Source organism: Culex quinquefasciatus, chromosome 2 (assembly GCF_015732765.1).
Source record: "Culex quinquefasciatus strain JHB chromosome 2, VPISU_Cqui_1.0_pri_paternal, whole genome shotgun sequence".
NCBI lineage: Eukaryota > Metazoa > Arthropoda > Insecta > Diptera > Culicidae > Culex > Culex quinquefasciatus.
The window spans coordinates 201,149,688-201,172,171 of record NC_051862.1 but is presented as its reverse complement, the minus strand read 5'-3'; the positions used below and the strand labels follow the sequence as shown (position 1 = coordinate 201,172,171).

At 36.1% G+C, this 22,484-nt stretch overlaps 1 protein-coding gene across 1 annotated transcript in view; it reads right to left on the bottom strand.

Annotated features, from left to right (window-relative positions):
• The window catches only part of LOC6036126, a 251,293-nt gene that overhangs the window by 3,080 nt on the left and 225,729 nt on the right, over positions 1–22,484 (bottom strand). The window contains 6 exon segments of the mRNA XM_038252913.1: positions 995–1,461; positions 1,531–1,851; positions 1,854–1,879; positions 1,948–2,368; positions 5,163–5,337; positions 18,178–19,275. Coding sequence (XP_038108841.1) covers positions 995–1,461; positions 1,531–1,851; positions 1,854–1,879; positions 1,948–2,368; positions 5,163–5,337; positions 18,178–19,275 — 2,508 coding nt within the window.

The window sequence follows — 22,484 nt, the reverse complement described above, 5'->3', positions numbered from 1 at the left end:
GGTTTGCCTGATTCTGAGAACTTTTTTGTTTGGATGAAACACCCTAATGCTTAACGTGAACTTCATAAATGTATTAGAAAGATATGAATCAATCTTGAGGTTTTTATTTGATATAAAAATATCTTTCAATAAAAATTAAATTTGCAAAAGAAAAAGATTTTGCCTAAAAAGTTTAAAATAATTGAAATCAAAATTGAACGCATGATAACAATATGTCAAAGTATTTTTTTATCGGTGCACACCGATTATGAATGTGTTCCAAAATACACATGGCTGACCTGGATAAACAAAGGTTAGAAAAATTATTTTTGCAATTCCGTCGTGAAACTTTTCCTGCCATTCTTAATCGACGAAACGGCCTACGTTTCGCTACCAAAAATAAAAGAATGGAAAATTAATACCTTTCAATACAAGTGATGGAAAGTGCTACTTCTAAAAAATAGAACTTTTCAGCATTAGTATCGAAAAGTAACATTTTTTATACGGTGAATTTACTTAACACATGTGTGTTCGACATAAAATAACATTCGAGCAGTTGCTTTTTTAAAATAAGTTGTTTTATTTTATTTTTCGTAGAGAAAAAGCACTTAAGAATAAAAATAAAATAAATATACATAGGCCAAAATAAAAAAAATCTGGTAATTTTGTTGTTTTAAGAAGTTTTTCGATCATTAAATTTGGTCTGTTTAGTGTTTTCATGTTTTCTAGACAGATTTCAAAAATATATGAAGATAATATGTTTTAAAACTAGTCAACACAATTCTGAAATACAAGAAAAATGTTTGACAATAAAGATTCATTTTTTTGTAAATCAAAAACAGTGCAACAACAACCATCATTTAAGCGTATTAATTAGAAAGAATTAGTTTTATAAATATTTTTTATAATAAATAAATAAATAAATGAACAAATTTCTGTTTTAGCCAATGAATAAGACTTTTGAAAAGTAGCATGTATCATGGATTTTTTTTTAATAAATATCTCCATAACTCACATTAAAGTCCATGAACGTCTTGACACCGAGGAAGGCACAGAAGTAGCTGAAGCTGGTCGCGATCGAGCTTCCAATGCCGCGGTACTCCAGCGGGAACAACTCCCCGACCAGCAGCCACGAAATGGGCGAAATGCCCAGCGAAAACGCCACCGTGAAGACCAGCACGCACAGCAGCGGAATCCAGTCGTTGTTGCCGACGGGCGCGTCCAGATCGAAGTTTGCCGTCGCAAGCAGCTTGTTCGTGTGGCCGTAGTACACGAACGACCCAAAGCTGGCCAGGGCGAGGGACATGAAGACGCTGCTCACGATTAGGAGCGGGATGCGGCCAACGGTGTCGATTAGCAGACCGGACAGCATCGATGCGAGCAGTTGGACGAACCCGACGGCGATGGCCGCTCCGTGGGGGTTCATCCCGGCGAAGGTTTTGCTGAAGATGCTCACCGCGTAAAAGTTGAACGAGTTGGCACCTGAATGGGGGGGAAGGAGATTGTATGAGAAATGTGGTTGGAGATTTCAATTTTCTGAAGAGTACTAACCGGTGAACCGCTGGAAGATCATAAGGCCGCAGGTGATGGAAACTGGCTTGACCAGGCGGGCGTTACGCATGACGGCCTTCACGTTGGCCATGATGGCGTCGCACGAGATGCGGGGCAGGTGCCAGGACCGCACAAAGCCAGCCAGCTGGCTTGACGTGGATTGTGACTGTTGTTGTTGCTGCTGCAGGCCGGGCTGGCCACTGGCAGCGCTGGACACGGTCGTCGTCGTGGTCGTCGCCACCGAGGACATCCGGTTCAGCAGGTTGATTCTCGATGTACGTACGTTCGATCGGATGGTGTCGAGTTCTATCTCTACGTTTTGTGTGGACCCCGAAGCCATTGTAGTGAGCTGGAAGAAGGAGAAGAGGTCAAACGTTAGTCTCCACTTTAACAAGCATCCCCCGAAGAATGACTCACCGATGAGCTTCATCATCGCAACCTCTTAACACTAAGAAGCTCGGCGTTTCCGGTATATAGATCACAGATATGAAGAGCATAATCGGCGCCACCGAGACCAGCATCGCCAGCTGCCGCCAGTCCAGGTACGCGCCGAGCAGATACGAGATGAGCATGCCCATGTGGCCGGCAATCTTCTGGATCGCACTGAGGAAGCCCCGGATGTCCGGCGACGAGATTTCGCTGATGTACACCTGCGTCACGGTGGACACGATGGCGCAGCAAAACCCGCCGATGAACGCGGTGAAGAACATCGTCTCCACGGATTTGGCGAACACGGTCAGGATCCAGGACAGCGAGAACGGAAGCGACATCAGCGCCAGCACCCGCTTCCGGCCGTACTGCATGGCGACGCCGCCGAACATGCCACCGAACAGGGCACCTAAAAAAAAAAAAAAAAAGGGAAAGAAAGTTCAATATCAGATATTAATAATTTTCCTCTGTGGGATTAGCACGACACGAGAGGGCGATAATGGGTGAACTGTCGATTACTTTTGCTGACATTTAATTTACTCCATCTTAAAACATAAAGCATTGGGTTATTGAATTGTGCTCAATTTTTGACATTTAATTTTACAATCGAATAGCTCATGAAATTACTCAAATTTATGTGAACGATCTTAAAATCGTGATATTATAAGAAAGTTATTTCTTGGATAGGCATATTTTTTCTGTTTAATTAAATCTAATGATGCACCCCAAAAAAAAGTTTTATAAATTATTACGTTTTGAAAAGCAGAATAAAAAATAAACGATTTTCAATGTTAAAAACGTTGCTTCTGTGAATTTTTCTGTCCATTAAAAGAGCTTGAAATACTTTTATGTTGGTCATTTTAAAATGGTGAGTAATCTTTTTTAATTTCGGAATTACTTTTATTGAAAGAAGAGCAGACAATTTAATAACAGGGGTCTCGTGGCGCAGGGGTAGCGGCTTCGGCTGCCGATCCCGATGATGCTATGAGACGCGGGTTCGATTCCCGCCTTATCCACTGAGCTTCTATCGGATGGTGAAGTAAAACGTCGGTCCCGGTTTCTCCTGTCTCGTCAGAGGCGCTGGAGCAGAAATCCCCCCACGTTAGAGGAAGGCCATGCCCCGGGGGGCGCCCCGGGGGGCGTAGTGCCAATAGTTTCGTTTCTTTTTTAACATTATAGTTTTCGAGATACCTTGCGTTGAACAATTAGGGCTAATTAGGTTACACTGAAAAAACTCATTTTCCATAAAATATAAAATAAAATGGTTGAATTTTTTGGTTTTCGAAAGTTTTTATTGTTTGTTTTCCTTCATAAGTATTTTTAAATGGCAAAAAATTAAACTTTTTTCGTAAATTATAACCTTGAATGACTATTCCTAGAAAAAAAATAAATAATGAAAAACTCTATGCAAAAGTGTGAAAAATAATTTTCGATTGCAAATTTAGTGATTTTGTTAAACGATATTTTAGACTTTTTTCCTCAAAAGAGTCCTTACTTTGACGCAAAAGCTAGCTTAGTCCGCTATAACATATAAAAATGCCGACAATTAAAATAAAAATACGGATTTTTGTATTTATACTTTTGGTGATAAAAAGTAAAACAAATAATCAATTACAATTTGAATTTTGGATATTGTCATCCACCCTTTTGGTAGAGGCTCAGAGATATTGCAAGGCTGAAAATAACTTACATTTTAATAGGCCCAAATTATATGATTTAGGCCCTTTTGACATGTAAGTCGTGATTTCAAAAATTTGAAGTTGAGGGTCAATTGGGTAGAACTTAAAAAAAACTTAAAATACTATTTTTTTGATAATTTTATTTTTTTGCAAGGCTCAAAGGTCAGATTAAATATGTGACAAAAAGAAAATCGTAGAGAATTTTCTTAGTTATTCGAACATTATTTTTTTTTTCACAGAATGAACAAGGCTATTTTTAACTTTAAAAAAGACAATTTTGTTGTAAAATTTAAGCTAAAAATGGCTATATCTGAAGTACATTGCTCTTTACCAAATTTTGACAAATATTTTTCGGTGATTTTTTTACATCTAAACATATTTTTTGAATTTTTGTGTATTTTCATTTTCTTCTTTCAAAAAATAATGCCATGTTTGTACGTTTGTCAAAGCTGAAAACAAATCAATGAAAGAAATATTATCGAAGGTGCTAAAATATTTTGAATTTATTTTTTTAATATAAATTTATTTAAAAAAAATAAAACAAGAAAGAAATAGCAAACAAATTACTTTGAAATTTCAATTCGCAATTCAGAAAAAAGCTTTGAGCTTCGAGACTTATCTTAAAAAATGAATATTGGAATTAATTGATAAGCCTAAAACTTTACATATACATTTGGTATGTCTAAAAGGAATTTTCCAGGATGCCCTCGAAAGCCTGGCTGCGCTAGGGTTAGATTAGATTAGACATAATGCTATTCAAATTTGAGGGGGTTATATGGCCACCATGTATCATGTGAATGATCAACAAATGATATCCTGAGAAGCAATTTGGTGTCTTCGGTATAGGTGTAGGCACTTTGAAAAAAAAAATCAAGAAAACATGTTAGATTCTTTTGAAAAAATAGTATTTTTTAATTTTACAAAAAGAAAAAATACCAACACAGAATATCGAATCATATCTTTTCACCGTTTTAAGGTTTCGATCAAACCTTAATTTTTTTTTTTCGTGAAACATTTTTCATATTATGAATAATTTTTTATTTAACTTGACAACTTTATACTCGGTAAAAATGTATTATAATATATCATTAGACAAATGTTAGGCTGGATTTTAAAATTTAAAAAAAAATCTGAAAAGTTCAACTGATAACCTTTTGCGCCCTTTTGGAAATAATCAAAGATCAGTGTTTTTTTGAAAATTTTCCCGATGTTTTTTTTTTAATTTCATGAACACATCTAAATGGACATCTAATTTTATCAATAGCAAATTATTCAAAACAATTACTTTTTGTATTTTACAGTTCAAATTTTAAAGTCTGTTTTTTTCTGATTTTTTTATTATTTGCCATAATATTTTAACAGAAGTTTTCGAACATGTCAGAATTGGTTAACAAGGCTTGTAAATTAATTATGGAACGACAAAATATTTTTTCAATTATTTTCAGTAGCTTTTTAGTTAAAAAAGAATATATATACCAAAATCAGAAATTTAGTTTATTTTGCTGCGAAACAAAGTAAACTCACCCAACAGCGACAGACTCGCGATCCAGCTGGCCTGCTGATCGTTGACAGAGAAGGACGTGTAGTTGCCCCGTTGCCGGATCTGCAGCTCCTGGAGACTCGCGATGGCTGGACTGGAGTAGCCCTTCCCGAGGCCGGCCGCCAGCGGTCCGATCGATACGGCGAGGGCTGCGATTATCTGCGGGAAAAAGGGGGACGATTGACGTTTAATTTATTTTGCTGTTGCGGAAATAAATCAATAAATGTCAAATTGTTTAAATATTTGTTTCCTATTCCTACCCGTTTGGTGAAATTGTTCTGCAGTAGTTATTTGCATAATGGAGTGACCATAAATTTTATTTTTCATCCAGTTCACAAGTCAGAAGCCCACTCCTGATCAAAATCCAACGGAAGCAGCCTATAAACAGTGTATTTATGGTTGCTTCCTCTATTCGAAAATCAGTGTAGGCCATGAGAATAAAAAAAAGATCCAAGCGTGACACGATTCACCTTCCCTAAAAAAAACATAGCAAGCTCTGCCGGTCACCATCAACAAACACGGGAGAAGTATGTTAAACTGCGATTTATAATCCAGGTGTCACTCCCCTGTCGGGGACAGCTTAGCATGCGTAATACCACCGCGTCGATAAATAACGTCACTGTCCGTTCGAGATTGGCCATGGCAAAATGTTTACATGACCTACCTTTTTCTTGTAAAGTTACCCCATTGTTCAAGATATTCTCTACAGGTTAGTGTGCCAAGGCCTACTGCGCCCAAATCCCTTGAGTGCAGCTCACATTAACTTAAAGCAAACAATTTCTAGATTGTTGAGCATAGCTTTGTGCTGGTCACCCTCTTCAAAGGGTCTCCGAATAATTGACCAAATTAATTGACTGCCGAATTAGCACACCACGTCACGTGTCTAGAGAAACGAGAAACTACTACTGATCCCCGCAGGTTTCGTGTAGTGGGCCTTTATTTTGTAACAAGCACCGCCCTGCACAGGAAAAAACGCATTCTAAGCTTTCTCAGTCCAACTTTGATTTTGATTTTTTAAAGCGAAACTGATTTAGAACTTCCGTGGAGAATTTCACATAACCTTTTAAAAAAGTGGATAATCTTCACAAATACATGACGAAGGTGAAGTACGCAATCTGAAGTTGTTGTTAAATTACGATAAATCTTTCACGTATTTTATTTACTGTGCAACTTTGTGGTGTTCATGTCCATGCCTCAAGAATCATTCAATTTCGGTGTGTGCGCCCCAACCCAAACACGCGATGTTGCCTTCCCGTACCCGCATGATTTGAGAACACCTGTGTGTTGGAACATGCCGTACAGAAAAAGTGGCACTTTGTTGATGGTTAATCACTTAGTGGTAAAATTATGAGGTAATAAATTTCATTTCTTCACCCCCGTCACGATTGGGGGCAGTTTTGCACTGAATTATTAATTGGAACATGTTTGAGAATAATTGAAAAGGGAGAAAAAATCAAACTTGTCTACTAAAAATTACATCTAGAGTAATTGAGATATGACTTTGTCTTTCAAATACAGGTTCAATTAGTCCAGCGAGTACAAGATGTTGGTACACATGTCGAACTCGTTTTTAAACGGTTCCAGGTGTTAATAAACACGACAGACCTGAAAGTGGGTACGTACTTTATTAACTATTAAAATCAATTTAAGAGTTTGAAACCCTTCGTGCCGTCAAGTGTGGTGTAGTTTGGTGGCTTTTTAAAACACGATTTGCGTTTCCGTTTTATGGTGCAATTAAAAAAAAATGCAAATTACGGTAAAGTACTTAATGCATGTTCGACGGAGATTAAATTTGCGTGCTGAGAATTGGTGATTTTCTTGTCATTCAAAGGACGTGGTTTACTTGATTGCATTAACAAATTAGTTAATAAATTGAAAATAGAAGAATTTACCAGAATTTTTAATCTTCAACACATCGCTAGTGTTTCTTGATGAATTTTGAAAATAATTATGAAAACATAATCTCAAAGAAAAAATATGCAAAAATTTTGACTCAAAGGTAACATTTTATTATTTTTCAAGAAATTTCAAATGGAGTATTCGGAAAATTGACATTACAAATAAAAACAATTTTCTTTTTTGTTTGCTTTCTGGGTGTTTTTGAAAACTTTTAATCGTGGTGTCAATATGGCGCCGCCTTCCCGTTTCACCTTAAACAATTCTATTGTTCCTTTCATTGAATGCGGTAATTATTGCGGTACTGTCATGCCTCGATTTTGCACCGCATATGGGGGCTGCAAAACCGAGGCGTGCATAACTGAAGCACAGAGCTTATGGAATTTGACTATATGGGAGACATTGGTTATAATCGTATGAAAAATCATCATCATCATCATCAAACATCAAAAAATTAGAGTGTTTTGGAATCGGGACGATCTGTATTTTTCCTGTATTTTGAAAATGCATTTTTTTACTTAAAAAAGTCACAAAATAAATGTTATTGCAATATGGGTATCAAATGATCGGGTTTATTTCATACATTTCGAATGGCATACAATTTTTTTAAATACTAAAAATTTTCACAAAACCACGAATTTTTAAAAAAAATACTCAGAATTTTATTTTTCACAGTATGGGTATCAAATAATCGGAGTTTTCTCATACATTTCGAGTGTAATAACACATTTTTTTGAAAATACTCAAAATTTTCACAAAAGTACGTATTTTCGAAAAAATACTCCAAATTTCAGTTTTTCACATTATGTGTATCAAATGATCGGAATTTTTTCATGCATTTCGAACACAACATTTTTTGAAAATACACAAAATTTTCACAAATTACGTATTTTTGAAAAAAAATACTCCCCATTTTAGTTTTTTACAATATGGGTATCATACGATCGGGACTTTCTCATACATTTCGAAAGTAATAACCATTTTTTTAAATAACAAAAAAATCACAAAACTACGTATTTTCGAAGAAAAAAATCTCAAAATTTAAGATTTTTATCACATGGGTATCAAATGATCTGAATTTTTACATGCATTTCGATAACGTTCGAAATTTTTTTTGAAAATACTCAAAAAATTAACAAATTCACGTATTTTGGAAACAATACGATCGGGAGTTTTTCATACATTTCGAAAGTTATAATGATTTTTTAAATACTATTTTTTTTACAAAATTACGTATTTTTGAAAAATTACTCAAAATCTAAGTTTTTACAATACGGTATCAAATGATCGGATTTTTTTTCAGTTGTTTCGAATGTAACAAATTTTGAAATTTTTGAGTTTTTTTTTCGTTAATACGTATTTTTTGGAAAAATTTCAGTATTTTCAAAAAATTTTGTTATTACATTCGAAAAAATTCTGAATGGTTCGGAATTGTAAACAAATTAATTTTTGCGTATTTTTTTGTCAAATATACGTAGCTCTGTAAAATTTCGAGAATTTTCAAAAACATGTAATTACATTCGAAATGTATGAAAAAATCTCGATTATTTAATACTCATATTGTAAAAAACTGAATTTTTGAGATTTTTGTTTTCGAAAATACGTAGTTTTGTAAAATTTTGAGCATTTAAAAAAAATAAAACTTTAGAAATGTACGATAAAATTCCGGTCATTTGCTACCCATATTGAAAAATACTTGAATGTTGAGTTTTTTTTTTTGGAAAATGTGAAGTTTTGTGAAAATTTGGAGTATTTAAAAAAATGTTGTTTGAAATATATGAAAAAATGCCGACAATTTGATACCCATATTGTTAAAAACTGAAATTTTGAATACTTTTTCCAAAAATACGTAGTTTTGTGAAAATTTGGGTATTTTCAAAAAAATGTTTTGCTATCGAAAATGTATGAAAAAATTCCGATCTTTGGATACTCATATTGCAATAACAATAATTTAGTGTATTTTTTCGAGGAACATTGCATTTTCAAAATACAAGAAAAGTACCTTGTAAAGATACATCGGTTTAAAAAAACTAAAAATGTTGAAAAAACTGTTTTTTTTGTGGTTTTTTGCATTTCATAAACGACAAACTTGATTTTTTAGTGTCGAAAACCAAAGTTTGCCATTGGCAGCTTTTCAATTGGATGTATGGGCTCACAGATATAAGCCTAATTAGATTGCTCATAACTGAAAATAGTATAATTATATCAGTGTGGTAGAAAACTGAACAGTAAATTAGCTTATGTCAATATTAAAACGAGTCAAATTAAAAAGCTGTCAGATGCAAACTTACGGATAATTGGACGTGCTTTCCGTTAAAAATATTTTTGAGACTGAAAAAAAGTCTGTCATATAGAACATGCCTAAAACCACCAAAATAACATTTTTTCAACATTTTTTTTAAACCGCTGTATCTTCAACAGGATTGGACATAACACAATGGTCAATACGGAACTTTTATTTAAAATTGGCTGGAAAATCGAATCCCACTATCGATTTTTGAAAATTTTGACGTTAACGTTGACGTTGACTTTAAAAAAAAACACAATTTTAGCAAATGATATTTAATTTTTTAAGGAGAGACATTCTATCCTGCATTTTTCGTCAGTCTTTTTGTAACATTTTAGGCAATTTCCTCAAAAATTTTGAACGAAAAAAAAAATCGTGACATCACCTTGGAATTTAACTTTTAACCATAAAAATTGAAAAATCTCATAGAAGTGGCAAGTGCTGGGTCGTGCTTAACGAAGGCAGCTGAACGAATCAAAACTGAGGCAGTGCAAAACCGAGGCGTGCAAAACCGGGGCATGACTGTATATCGATCAAAGCGCAAGCGACGCACTTTTTACCAGGATAGAGGAATGCCTCTTTTCAGCATTTCAAATGTAATCATTAAACAACGCTGCGAAATGCTGTAATAATGGGATCAAAACTGGCGCCATCGGGGACATTGTCATTCTTTCACCATACAAATCACATGCATTAGTTCCAGGAATAAAGCATAATGACGGGGCATCAATTTTATTGTTGTCGCCTGTCGTCGTCATCATCCTCCGCATCCTACCTTATTTGAGCTATACGATACGATGCAAATTGTTATTATTTCAACTTGACGATGATGGAAACCATATTCATCCGCCATATAGAGGTAGTTGACAAACGAGCGAAACAATCAATCGGATGATGGCTTTGGTGCGTCGGAACCTGTTCTTTCTCTCTCTCTTTGGATGAATGTGTCATTCTATTTTATGATTCTGCAGAGCTTTAAATGGAGCACGTGGGCACCAAGCTTTTTGCAGAACTTGTATTTGCTTTTTTTTATTTGTTTTTATAGAAATATATTTCAACATTTGAATATGGTTTTTTATTTAATATGGAAGTAAGTTCTCAACCACTTCATTGAATGCCTTTTAAACACGAGCTTGCAATTTGGATAGCAAGCACTCGTTCGCTCATTAAAATGCAATTGCACACCGTGTCCACCAAACTGCACGGCAAGCACTCTTAACTTCCTCTCCAAGTTCCTCCTGAGTGGGCGCAAAGTGTAAGCCTTTCGCGCCAACTTCAAGGGGGGGAGCACGTCCGCGCGAAGATTTTCCCACGCCCAATTAAAATTCTGGCGAGTGCCTCACAAACAACCCATAATCAAAAGCAATTAGCATAATAAAATGCTCTGCGTTCATGAAATGTGTGTCAATTAGAGCAGCTTGCAGAAAATTGTCAACGGAGCGCCCCACGGTACCGCGGCAAGATTTATACGGAGACCCCCCCGGTCCGAGTCCGAGCCTTACTGACAACCAATAATAATAAACTAGAAGTTAATCCTGTTGGTTTCAATGCGACCATTGCTCAAAAGTGCCACTGAGCTTATAACAGTGTGTCGCTAATCGCCATTTGATGTAGTTTCCACGACATTGCGGCTGTAAGTAAGTCTGAACTGCAGTTTATAATCGAACACGTGCAAGTGTCAATCCGGCTCGAGACAGCTCGACCAATTGAGTCGGTAAGTCGGATTCGAGTCGCCTAGGATTAGTTCTTTGCTCTTAAACCTCCTAACCCTTAACGGCCCTATTGATATAGGCCGAGTCGGCAATCGGGAAGGCGACGCGCGTTCCGTCGAATTCCTGGCCTCCGAGATGGTGGTGTCTGGACGGGAATTAGAATCTGAAGGAAAACCACCCCTTTGGAGCGCCATCGACGACTGGCGACGACAGCTGGAATTGCTGGCATGCGGAATAAGCTTGACTCGACTTGGAAGGAATTGATACTGAAGGAGCAATCGAGCGGAATCGATTAGAGTTTGAACGGCGACGTTGATGTTTTGGTTTTCCTGAATAAATAACAGTTTAATAACAAACAATTAGTGTTTCTTATTAGAAACATCAATATTGTTCTTAAGAAATAACAAGCTTTAATACATTCTTAGAAAATCTTCGATTTGTTTATTTATTGAAATTTTCTGATCTCCAGTAAATCAATCATTTGCACCCTGTTGTGCTAATTATTTTTTATTTGTCATAATTGTAGTGACATAAAACGTGTATCAACTTAAATTAAATATTTGTACACTCATTTTTTAAGGCTTGAATTTTGGCAGTCCCCGTGAATACACAGAAGAATTTGATTTGAGATCTCTGTTTATGTCTTTATGTATTACAGTCGGCTCTGTGGCTGTCGATCTTCTCGATATCAATATTACTCCATGTACCGATGAATTCTTCAGTCCCTTCAAACTGCATACTTCGATTGTCTTTATTCCTCGATTTTTTCTCTTGCTTGAAGGATCTCTTCCTCGACGGTCCCTTGGATTCTATTTGCATCTATTCCGGTTGTCAATAATTTCACTTTCTCATGGCTTGCATAGACATTTTTCTTTGAGAAACGAAGCTTTGAAGGGTGTTTGACGAAAACGAAACTATTGGCACTACGCCCCCCGGGGCATGGCCTTCCTCTAACGTGGGATTTCTGCTCCAGCGCCTCTGACGAGACAGGAGAAACCGGGACCGACGTTTTACTTCACCATCCGATAGAAGCTCAGTGGATAAGGCGGGAATCGAACCCGCGTCTCATAGCATCATCGGGATCGGCAGCCGAAGCCGCTACCCCTGCGCCACGAGACCCACGTAACCCACGTGTTTGACATTTCTTTTTTTTTTTTTTTATTTCAAATTTCTTTTCCATGTACATTCATTCAGTTAAAATATTATTGAGTGTCCAATCACAAACGATGACTTTTCACCTCAATTTTAAATACTAGCAACTTTCATTTATTCATGAAATATTGTAGCTTTCGCTATTCAGTGATTTCAAATGTAGGAGGTCCTACATGTACAAAAGGGAAAAAGGATACCTTAAAACTAACTTATAAACTATATAAAGAGCGGATCAATGCAGCTGAAGACTGCAATGATTTTTGTCGAAATGCATCAATTATCTTATTGGACATAACATCCAAAGTGTCAACTTCGGCTAATTGATGAAGTTCACTGGTGCTGAACCAGGGAGGAAGTTTCAGAATCATTTTCAGAATTTTGTTCTGAATCCTCTGAAGTTTTTCTTCCTGGTTAAGCAACAGCTTGTCCAGATCGGCACAGCATAAAGCATGGCAGGTCTGAAAATGTGTTTATAAATTAACAGTTTATTCTTGAGACAAAGTCTAGAATTCCTGTTTATAAGTGGATACAAACATTTAATATATTTGTTACATTTAACCTGGATACTTTCAATGTGATCCTTGTAAGTAAGGTTTTGTCAAAACCAAGTCCAAGATATTTCACTTGATCCTCCCACTTTAAATTTACCTCATTCATCTTTATAATGTGATGACTTTTTGGTTTAAGAAAATCAGCCCTTGGTTTGTGAGGGAAAATAATAAGTTGAGTTTTGCAGCATTTGGAGTAATTTTCCATTCTTTCAAATAAGAATTGAAAATATCCAAGCTTTTTGTAATCTTCTTGTGATGACACGAAGGCTTCTGCCTTTGGCGGAGATGCTTGTGTCATCAGCAAAAGTGATTTCTGACATCCTGGGGCAAATCAGGCAGTCAGAAGTAAAAATATTGTATAAAATTGGACCCAAAATGCTTCCTTGAGGGACGCCAGCACGTACAGGTAGTTGATCAGATTTGCTATTCTGATAACATACCTGCAGAGTACGATCCGTCAAATAATTTTGAATAATTTTCACGATATAAATCGGAAAATTAAACCTTTTCAATTTCGCAATCAAACCTTTATGCCAAACACTGTCAAATGCTTTTTCTGTGTCTAGAAGAGCAGCGCCAGTAGAATAGCCCTCAGATTTGTTGCTTCGAATTAAATTTGAAACTCTCAACAACTGATGAGTAGTTGAATGCCCAAGGCGAAATCCAAACTGCTCATCAGCGAAAATTGAATTTTCATTAATGTGCGTCATCATTCTATTAAGAATTATTCTTTCGAATAATTTACTAATAGATGAAAGCAAACTAATGGGCCGATAGCTTGAGGCTTCAGCAGGATTTTATCCGGTTTCAAAATCGGAATTACTTTGGCATTTTTCCAACTACTGGGAAAATATGCCAAATCAAAACATTTGTTGAAAATTTTGACCAAGCAACTTAAAGTTACTTCTGGTAATTTTTTAATTAAAATGTAAAAAATGCCATCCTCACCAGGGGCTTTCATATTTTTAAATTTTTTGATAATAGATTTTATTTCATTCAGATCCGTATTAAAAACTTCATCTGATGAAAATTCTTGTTCAACAATATTCTGAAATTCTATTGAAATTTGAACTTCAATAGGACTCAAAACATTCAAGTTGAAATTATGAGCACTCTCAAACTGCTGAGCAAGTTTTGAGCTTTTCCCCATTAGTTAATAGAATATTATCACCATCTTTTAAAGAAGGGATGGGTTTTGAGGTTTCTTAAGAACCTTTGAAAGTTTCCAAAAAGGTTTGGAATAAGGTTTAATTTGTTCGACATCTCTTGCGAACTTTTCATTTCGCAGGAGAGTGAATCTGTGGTCAATAACCTTTTGCAAATCTTTTTGAATTCGCTTCAGTGCAGGATCACGAGAACGTTGATACTGTCTTCGGCGAACATTTTTCAGACGAATCAGAAGCTGAAGATCGTCATCAATAATGGGAGAATCAAATTTGACTTGGACTTTAGGAATAGCAATATTCCTAGCATCCAAAATTGCATTAGTTAAAGATTCCAAGGCTGAATCAATATCAGCTTTGGTTTCTAAAACAAAATCATGATTTAAATTATTCTCAATATGATGCTGATACCTGTCCCAATTAGCTTTGTGGTAATTAAACACAGAACTATTGGGTCTGGTAACTGCTTCATGAGAAAGTGAAAAAGTTACTGGGAGGTGATCAGAATCAAAATCAGCATGAGTCACTAAAGGACCACAATACTGACTTTGATTTGTCAAAACCAAATCAATTGTTGATGGATTTCTAACAGAAGAAAAGCAAGTTGGCCCATTCGGGTATAAAACCGAATAAAGACCAGAAGTGCAATCTCTGAACAGAATTTTACCATTGGAATTTACTTTTGAATTATTCCAAGATTGGTGTTTGGCATTAAAATCACCGATGATCAAAAATCGAGATCTATGCCGAGTAAGTTTATTCAAATCCCCTTTGAAGTTTGACATTTCTTTGTTTTTGTTTGCTGGTTGCGTTGCCATGATTCGCTCCCATAGCTGGTTAGCATGAAAAAACAAATTTCAATCGAGTCTTCATTTTGCATCGTTCTGTAAACTGATGCTTCTCTTCCTCGACGGTCCCTTGGATATTGACAACCAGAGAGTCAACTAAAATGAGTTTTAAATGAAAAAAAAAAAAATTGGAACGGTCCTAAACTTGGAAAATTTTAGGATCGAATTGACTTTTTCTGGGTATTTTTTGTTTGGCCGTTAGGGTGACCTACACCGTGATAAGGTGGTCCCAAAAACGGCAGTTTTCGTCAATTTTCGCAAAAACCACATTTTTTGAAAATTTATAATTCCGTGCCATTTCAACATTTTTTGACAGTGTAGGGCACCCTAATGGCCAATTAAATAAATACGGGTCTAATTATTTGAGCCCGATCAAAGAACTTTTATTTGATTAAGGCTCTTTTCGAATGGAATTGCTGTATATGTGATGTTTAGTATTTGAATGATCAATCAAATAAAATTTTATATTTTTGATTTTTGCAAAGCAAACAGAAATGAAAATTGGTTTACTTTAAAAAAACCCAAAGATGTATTTCTACAGTAAAATAGTTCCGAAAGTAATGTCCAAAATTGATAAAATGTTTGCATTTATTTGGAATCTGCTTTCTAGAAAAATCAGGAAAAATACTTTCAAACTTTCTTAGGTTAAGTCAAAGAAACTGGTCTCTTTTAGACAAAAAGTGTTCTGACGTAGGCAGTCAAAAGCAGGACCGTCGAGCGCGGGAGATTTGCGGGAACGAAAAATCAAAGCATGCATGCTATTTGAAGGGACTGAACAATTTATTGACAGAGAGAGCAATATTGATATCGAGAAGATCAACAACCACACGGAGAAAAAAGAGTTCCTAAAAACGTGAACAAGCGTTCATGAAAATGGGAACCACGAACAAAGTGTTCAAATTTCATGGTACGTGAAAATGTGTGAAAATGACATAATTTTGGCATTAATGTTAGCAGGAAGATAAATAATTTTGCCACATTATATTTCTTTATCACACTCGCAACAAATTACAGGTTCTTGATGCACTTTTACAACCGATTTTTCATTATCTGCTCATCTTTAATGGAATGCAAAGCCTCATGAAAAATATGTGTTAAATAATCACTAAAATGTAAGTTAACTTCTACAAAAAATATAATTTAGGATTCGATTTTTTTCAATGTAATAGATGTTTGGTCAAAATGATGCAAAAACTTCCAGAAATCAATGTAAATTATGTTCTGAAAAATTCGAATCAACGAAAAATCTTACAAATATATATTTTTTATAAGGGTCTAGTTTTGAAAGAATTAAAATAAAATTTAATTTTCCTGAAGTTTTCTAGACTTCACAAAAATAAAAAAAAACTTCTCATTTTGAAAGAATATGCATACTAGCTTAAAATTATTAAAAAAAAGTAAGTACAGCTCATTTTTTAAGACTATTAAAACATATATTTAACTCTTGTTTTTTTTTCAAATGATGTGAAAATTCACAGAAATTGATTTTAGATAACCCATTTTTCAAAAACTGGTCATGTTTGAGAGAGTGCAAAAACTAACAAAAAAATTAAAATACAAAGTATAAAAGACTGCAAAAAAAAAAACTCAAAATAATACATTTAAATAACTTTTATATTTTATGAAATTATTCAGTACAATGTCACGGAATTTCCATTTTTTTTTTTTGATAAACATTCAGCTTTTTTTTAAACACTTACAAAGATGAAATCTAAGGAAATAAAATTGCTGTTGAATCGTATCAAAGAAATTCACACAGGGGAAATATACCCATTTTAAGCCTAATAGCGTTCATGTTTGAATGATGCTGGATAATCTGGAGTGTTCCTTGAAATTTAATAAAACCAAGTACACCAACGAGTAGAGCAACTTTTTGTGAACATTTCTGTTTATTTTCACTTTTATTAAAATTTATACTATTCCTTTTACAATCATTTAAAAAATATATTTTTCAAATGCATTCTAATCAGTCGAGTGCATTGGGCCACGCTCATTTTCCTATTTTCAGCTTAGTTCTTTTTTATTCCAGCGCTCTGCTTAGTGCTGCCAAGATTGATGAAATTTCAAGCGAACACTTACGAAAAGTAGCATTTATAGAGAAAATTTCCTGGCATCCCTGGCTCACTCCAACAGGCGCGGCTGGTGGTGTTGGTGGCCACCCTTTGTTTTTTATTTGCTTTCGCTGCTCGCTCGGTTTTCTTCAGCCTTCAATTGGAATGGATCGTCAAAATTGAAACGTCAAAAGACTTGGCGCGTTTGTTTTTTTATGGCGCTTGCTAATTATTGACACGTTTCGAGATTATTTTTCAAGTGAGTGACTAAATAATGTTCAAAAGAACATGTTGCCGGTAGTTAGATGCAATTTTATATCTTAAGCGCTTTGAAAACGTTAGCGCAAGTGAAACGATATTCGTTAAGCAGTCAACCGCTCATCTTGCGTGTGGAATAATGAGATATGGTCTTGCAAAATAGAAATTATGATCAAAAGTGCATTAAATTTGATCTTTTTGGCCAGTAAATGGCATAAATTTTTCGTGCTTACTTCAGACGGTGCTGTTGCTGGTTAGTTTATAGCCTTAATAATATTTTTGGAGCTTTATTCGAGCATCAAACTCTTCTTATGACGAAGATAGGTGTATGATTAGAAAGGGCATATTTCCCCTATATTCAAATATATTATATATTGTGAGCTGTAGAGGTTAACAAAAAGTTAAATATTTATTTTTATTACAAAAACGCATTGGATTTCTGTTGCATCAGATTTTTTGTTGAACGGATGTCAAAATTTCAGTAAATATTAAATCTTTAATTTAATTTGTTTTTTATTGCATAATTGCAGAGTTTTTTTTTAAATTAATGTTTTCAGCTCTTGCCCACCCCTCTTTGATGTTTAACGAGAATCCCCAATCACCGTGATTTTTTTTGATTATAATTGAACGAGTATTGTTGCGAAAAAAAGCTAAAACCTTACAGCGCCAGAAATAAAGAAAGCTTTTGAGTTTATAGAATATAAATTAAAACAAATTATTCAAAGCAAAACTTTCAAAAATATTTGTGTTATATTTGAATAACTATAGACAAAATGAATCAAATAGTTTAAACATTAAATGTTTTACTAAACTCTGTCCCAAAACTAACCTATCCTAAACCGCCACTCCACCCCACAGCCAACTCGCGGTCGCGGTCAAAACTAGGTCAAAAAGTTATCCACGCGTATGTATCAGCTGCTGCCGGACCAGGCAGGCTCACCACTAAATCCCATCCCACCCAACAAATCCGGCCAATCTGCTGGTCCATATTGATTTCCATACTCCACCCCAACCCAAACACACTCCACCGTAAGAAGAGAGGACACACACACATCTGTTGTGGGTACAGTTCCGAACTCACCTGCGTGAAATGATGCGATCGGTTGATGGCCGTTAGCTTCCCCCCTCCACCTCCTCCTCCTCCTAATCCGCCAAGGCCTTTGCCGCGCAATAGTGGCTGTCGTCCACCGGCCGCTCCACCACCCTGTCCCGCAGGGTGGCCGCCTCCGCCGGCCGGGTGTATGACGATGCCTGGTCCACTTCCGTCTCCAACCAGCTGACTGTGCTCGATGATAATCTCCTCGCGCTGCATCTTGCCTAGCTCGTGGTCACCGTCCACAAACAGCGGTGGCTTCTCGTCCAAGTAGGCGGGTTGATGTTGCTGCTGCTGCTTGGACGAGTGATGCTGCTGCTGATGTTGATTGCTAAGATATTGATTGTAGTGGTTGTTGTTGTTGCTGTACAAGGAATGTTGCTGCTGATGATGACGGTTTGCGTTGTTGTTCTTGTAGTTCCTAGCGTTGTTCTGGTAGTTTTGCTGCTGTGATTGCTGATAATGGCTACTAATGAAGTGATTGTTCTCGTCGTACGGTGGAGCCTGCTGTCCACCGGCTGCTGTCGTCGTTGGTGGCGATATCAGTATGTTGTATTGATTTTTCGTAAAGTTCAGATTGTAGTTGATGTTGTAGTTGTGGCCGCTGTAGTGCTGCTGCAGGACACTGTTGGTGTTCTTGACTGCTGGCGCTGGCAGTTGCTTACTTCCTGTGCTGTCGTTGCTGTTGAAGTACTCATACTGTTTCAACTCGTAAATCAGCGGACGCCGCTGCTTGGAGTGACCACCGGTGGCGTGGTGGTTGTTTTTCAGTATCCCAGCTGGACCACCAGCGGTGCTGGTGTGATTGTTTAATTTTTTATAGTCTAGCGGTTTTGGCGGCGCAGATTTGGGCTGTTGGTTCGAGGGCTGGTAGTAATTGTTGTAACCAAGGTCGGCTGGTTTCAGCTTCACGTGCTTGCCGCTGGATAGACTGCTGGATTGCTGCACAGGTCGAGGATGAGGATGATGCTGCTGCTGATGGGGATGGGGAGGAATTCGTTGCGTCGTAGTCACGGAGTAGTGGTCTAGAGGTTCGATTGGGTGGTGCAGGGGAGGGTCTTGGTTTGACCGGTGCAGGTGTGAAACCTGAAAAGGAACATAGAAAAAAAAATGGGTTAGTGAAAATGTTAAGCGACAAAATATTCCAGGTTCTCCGCATCCAGTGATAGCAAACAAGTATAACGACAAGCCGTTCACCACTTGAATGGGAAACAAATTGTCCATTTCTTGACCCGTACTCAACAACCCCGCTACGGACGTTGCGTTCTAATCAACATCATTTGTCACTTCTAGTACCTATCTCTTCACTAACGGCAAATATTCCACCAACCTTCTCTTCCTCCCCACCAAAAACCTCTCGAGAGAATCAATAAATTTTGCAGATTGAGTGAATTGACGTGAATGGCATAAAAATTACAAAGTTTGTACCCGCCGCCCCCCGCTGTCAACTCGATATAATTCTCGGTACAGCTTGCGTGCCTCAAATGTCTAACGGTCCAATCAAGTGTGCCCAAATCGAAAAAGAGCGCCAAATGCCGTCACACCGCCGTGTGATTGGATCTCGATGGTTATAAAGCATAAACACGCGACGCACGCGTCTATCGCGTACGCAAACAGTTGAAAATAAACGCGCCCTCTGGTGCTATTCTGCGAGAGACCGGGGCCAATTTGTAGCTTTTGTAGGAATTCAAGCGCGTGGAGACCTCTTGGACCACCTCTGGTGGGGCGTGACCTCTGGGTCAGAGTTTGTGGCTTGTACAAATTCAATTCAGTACCGTCATCAGGGGTGACATTAGGCCATACAAATGACTTTTTTCAAACGCTAATAACTTTCCAGGATCGAGTTTTACAGTTTAGGTGTGTTTGACAAAGTTGTAGAGCATGAAATTTCCAATGAGAATCTCACTTTTGGGAATATTTGGATGGAAGTAGCGCACCCTGCTTTGTTCCGATTTTTCCCATACAAAATTCACCTCCAAGTACCAAAAGGGTAAATGTTGACCAATTTTGCTCTTATTTGATCCTGATGCCTAACAAAGCTCAAGGATCAATATTAGGCTTGTGGAGCGATGTTTTAAAAAACCTCACATATTCTGGGCACCCTAAGCTCTGCACTTGATATCAACATTTTCTGATCAAGATTAACTTTGGAGGGCCCGTAGATACCTTTAAATTGTGCAAGAATCCCGATTTTCTTCTAAATTGGACCACCCTCAAAGTCTCGCATTTTTTTTTTCAAAAAAAAATTTAGAAAACCGCGATATCTCTGGAACCACAAGTAGAGCCATCCCATCACTCAAATATGGGTCCTTTTGAAGAGAATAGGGCGTAAAACCAATTTATGTAGTTCATTTTCAAACTATAAAATATTTTCAGCGTGTGTTGCTCAAATGAATACTTCTTGCAGAATTTTCACATTGAGCGCATATTTTATCTAAAATGTACGTGTTCTTGATCAATTTTATATGGAGTTTTCTTATTTTATTCAGTGTTTTCCGTTCACGAAATATAGAATTTAAAAGGAGATAGTTTAACAAAGTAAATTTTTGGTCAGTTCAAACAAGCGGTCAATGTGAAAATTACGCAACAAGTTTTAATTTCATATCACACTGAATATTATTTTTAATTTGAAAATGGACTGCGCCAATCGATTTTATATCCAATTTTCTTCAAATGAGTTCCAAACAACGATTTAGGGTTCTACATACATCACGGTTTGAAAATGGAGGGTTTGCACAATTTTCGCGGAAAAGGTTAAATCTGAGCTTGTTCATAAAAAGTTTATTAAATTTTGCTTGCGGTGGAATGACCCATGTATATTTGCAATTCCGTAGTGAAATTACTTACTTTTCCTGGCATTCTCGAACGGAGAAACGGCCATCTTTTCTCTATCAAAAAAGCGGTTTTTTTTTTACTTTTTAATATCCATTTCAGTGCTAAAATAGTAGTTTATGCAACAAGTTGCAAAACTTGATTTTTTCAGCACTCGTCGTATTTATCCAACTCGGTGAACCTCGTTGGATAAATGTACGACTCGTGCTGAAAAAATCCTCTTTTTGCAACTTGTTGCATAAACTACTATTTTAGCACTGAAATGGATATTAAATAGTCAAACTTTTCAGTATTTCTATCAAAAGCAATATTTTTCAATATCGTTTTGATGCGATCGGTGATATGCTAAACACATGGACATTTGACATGAAATTCCATTCAAATGGTGTTATTCGGAACAGCAAAAAAAAAAAAAAACGTTGCAAAACTTGATATTTTCAGCACTCGTCACATTTATCTAACTCAGTGAACCTCGTGAAACCTAAACATTTTGTATACAGCATTTTGAGATAAATTTTGTTTCGAAATATTGAAAACCAATCTAGAAATTGGAAATTAGGCACCCCCCACGACGTCGACCAGAGCCGAGGGACAACAACTTTAAATAAAATTTGTACCAGCTTAAGATGACAAGTTATTTCTTTTGCAAAATTACCTAAAAGTATTCCGAAAACATCAAGTTTCATGTATGTTTCTGGTGTGCGGACTGGAATGTTTTTTTGTTCAATAATCATGTAATTGTTTTTTTTTAATTTGAATTACCATTACACTTAGATAAATTTATATTTCTGGTAAATTTCAAATACACACGGCGCGGGTACAAATAAATCTGTCTACATTCCAAGATGTAATATCATCATGTAACTGTGTGTATTTATACAGTAAATGTTGAAAAAAAAAAAAAGAAACAGTAAAAATGTTGATTTTTTATGGTTATCATCTTAAGTTTTTAGGTAATTTTGCCTGAATTATGTTTATGTTTATATTTTTTTTAAATTAAACATTTGATCAAGTAAGTAGGGTGATCAAGCGGAACAAATCAAAATTAACAAAAAATGAACACGGTCCTTAAAATAAGTCTACAGGTTTTCTTACAAAAAATAAATAAATAATAAAATTAAAAGAGTTCTAGAAGCATTTGAATGGGGTTTGTATTAGTTTCTTGGATTACAAAATATGTGAGGATGGAGTAAGACGGCTTTCTTTCGCTTTTTCAAACAAACTTTCGATAAGTTTTACATAATTTTTAAAATAAATTTAAAATAAATGTCAACAAAAGATCGTTTGTTGTTTGTACTTGAACCATAAATTAATAAATATTTATTTTACTATCAAAGTGTATGATAACTAAAATTGCAAAATTAGAGTACACATCACCTCACGGTATTGACCCACCAAACCGGGGTTCACCATCGGTTGCCAATCCGAACCTCAACCATTCTTCAACGGCGATGATATTGATT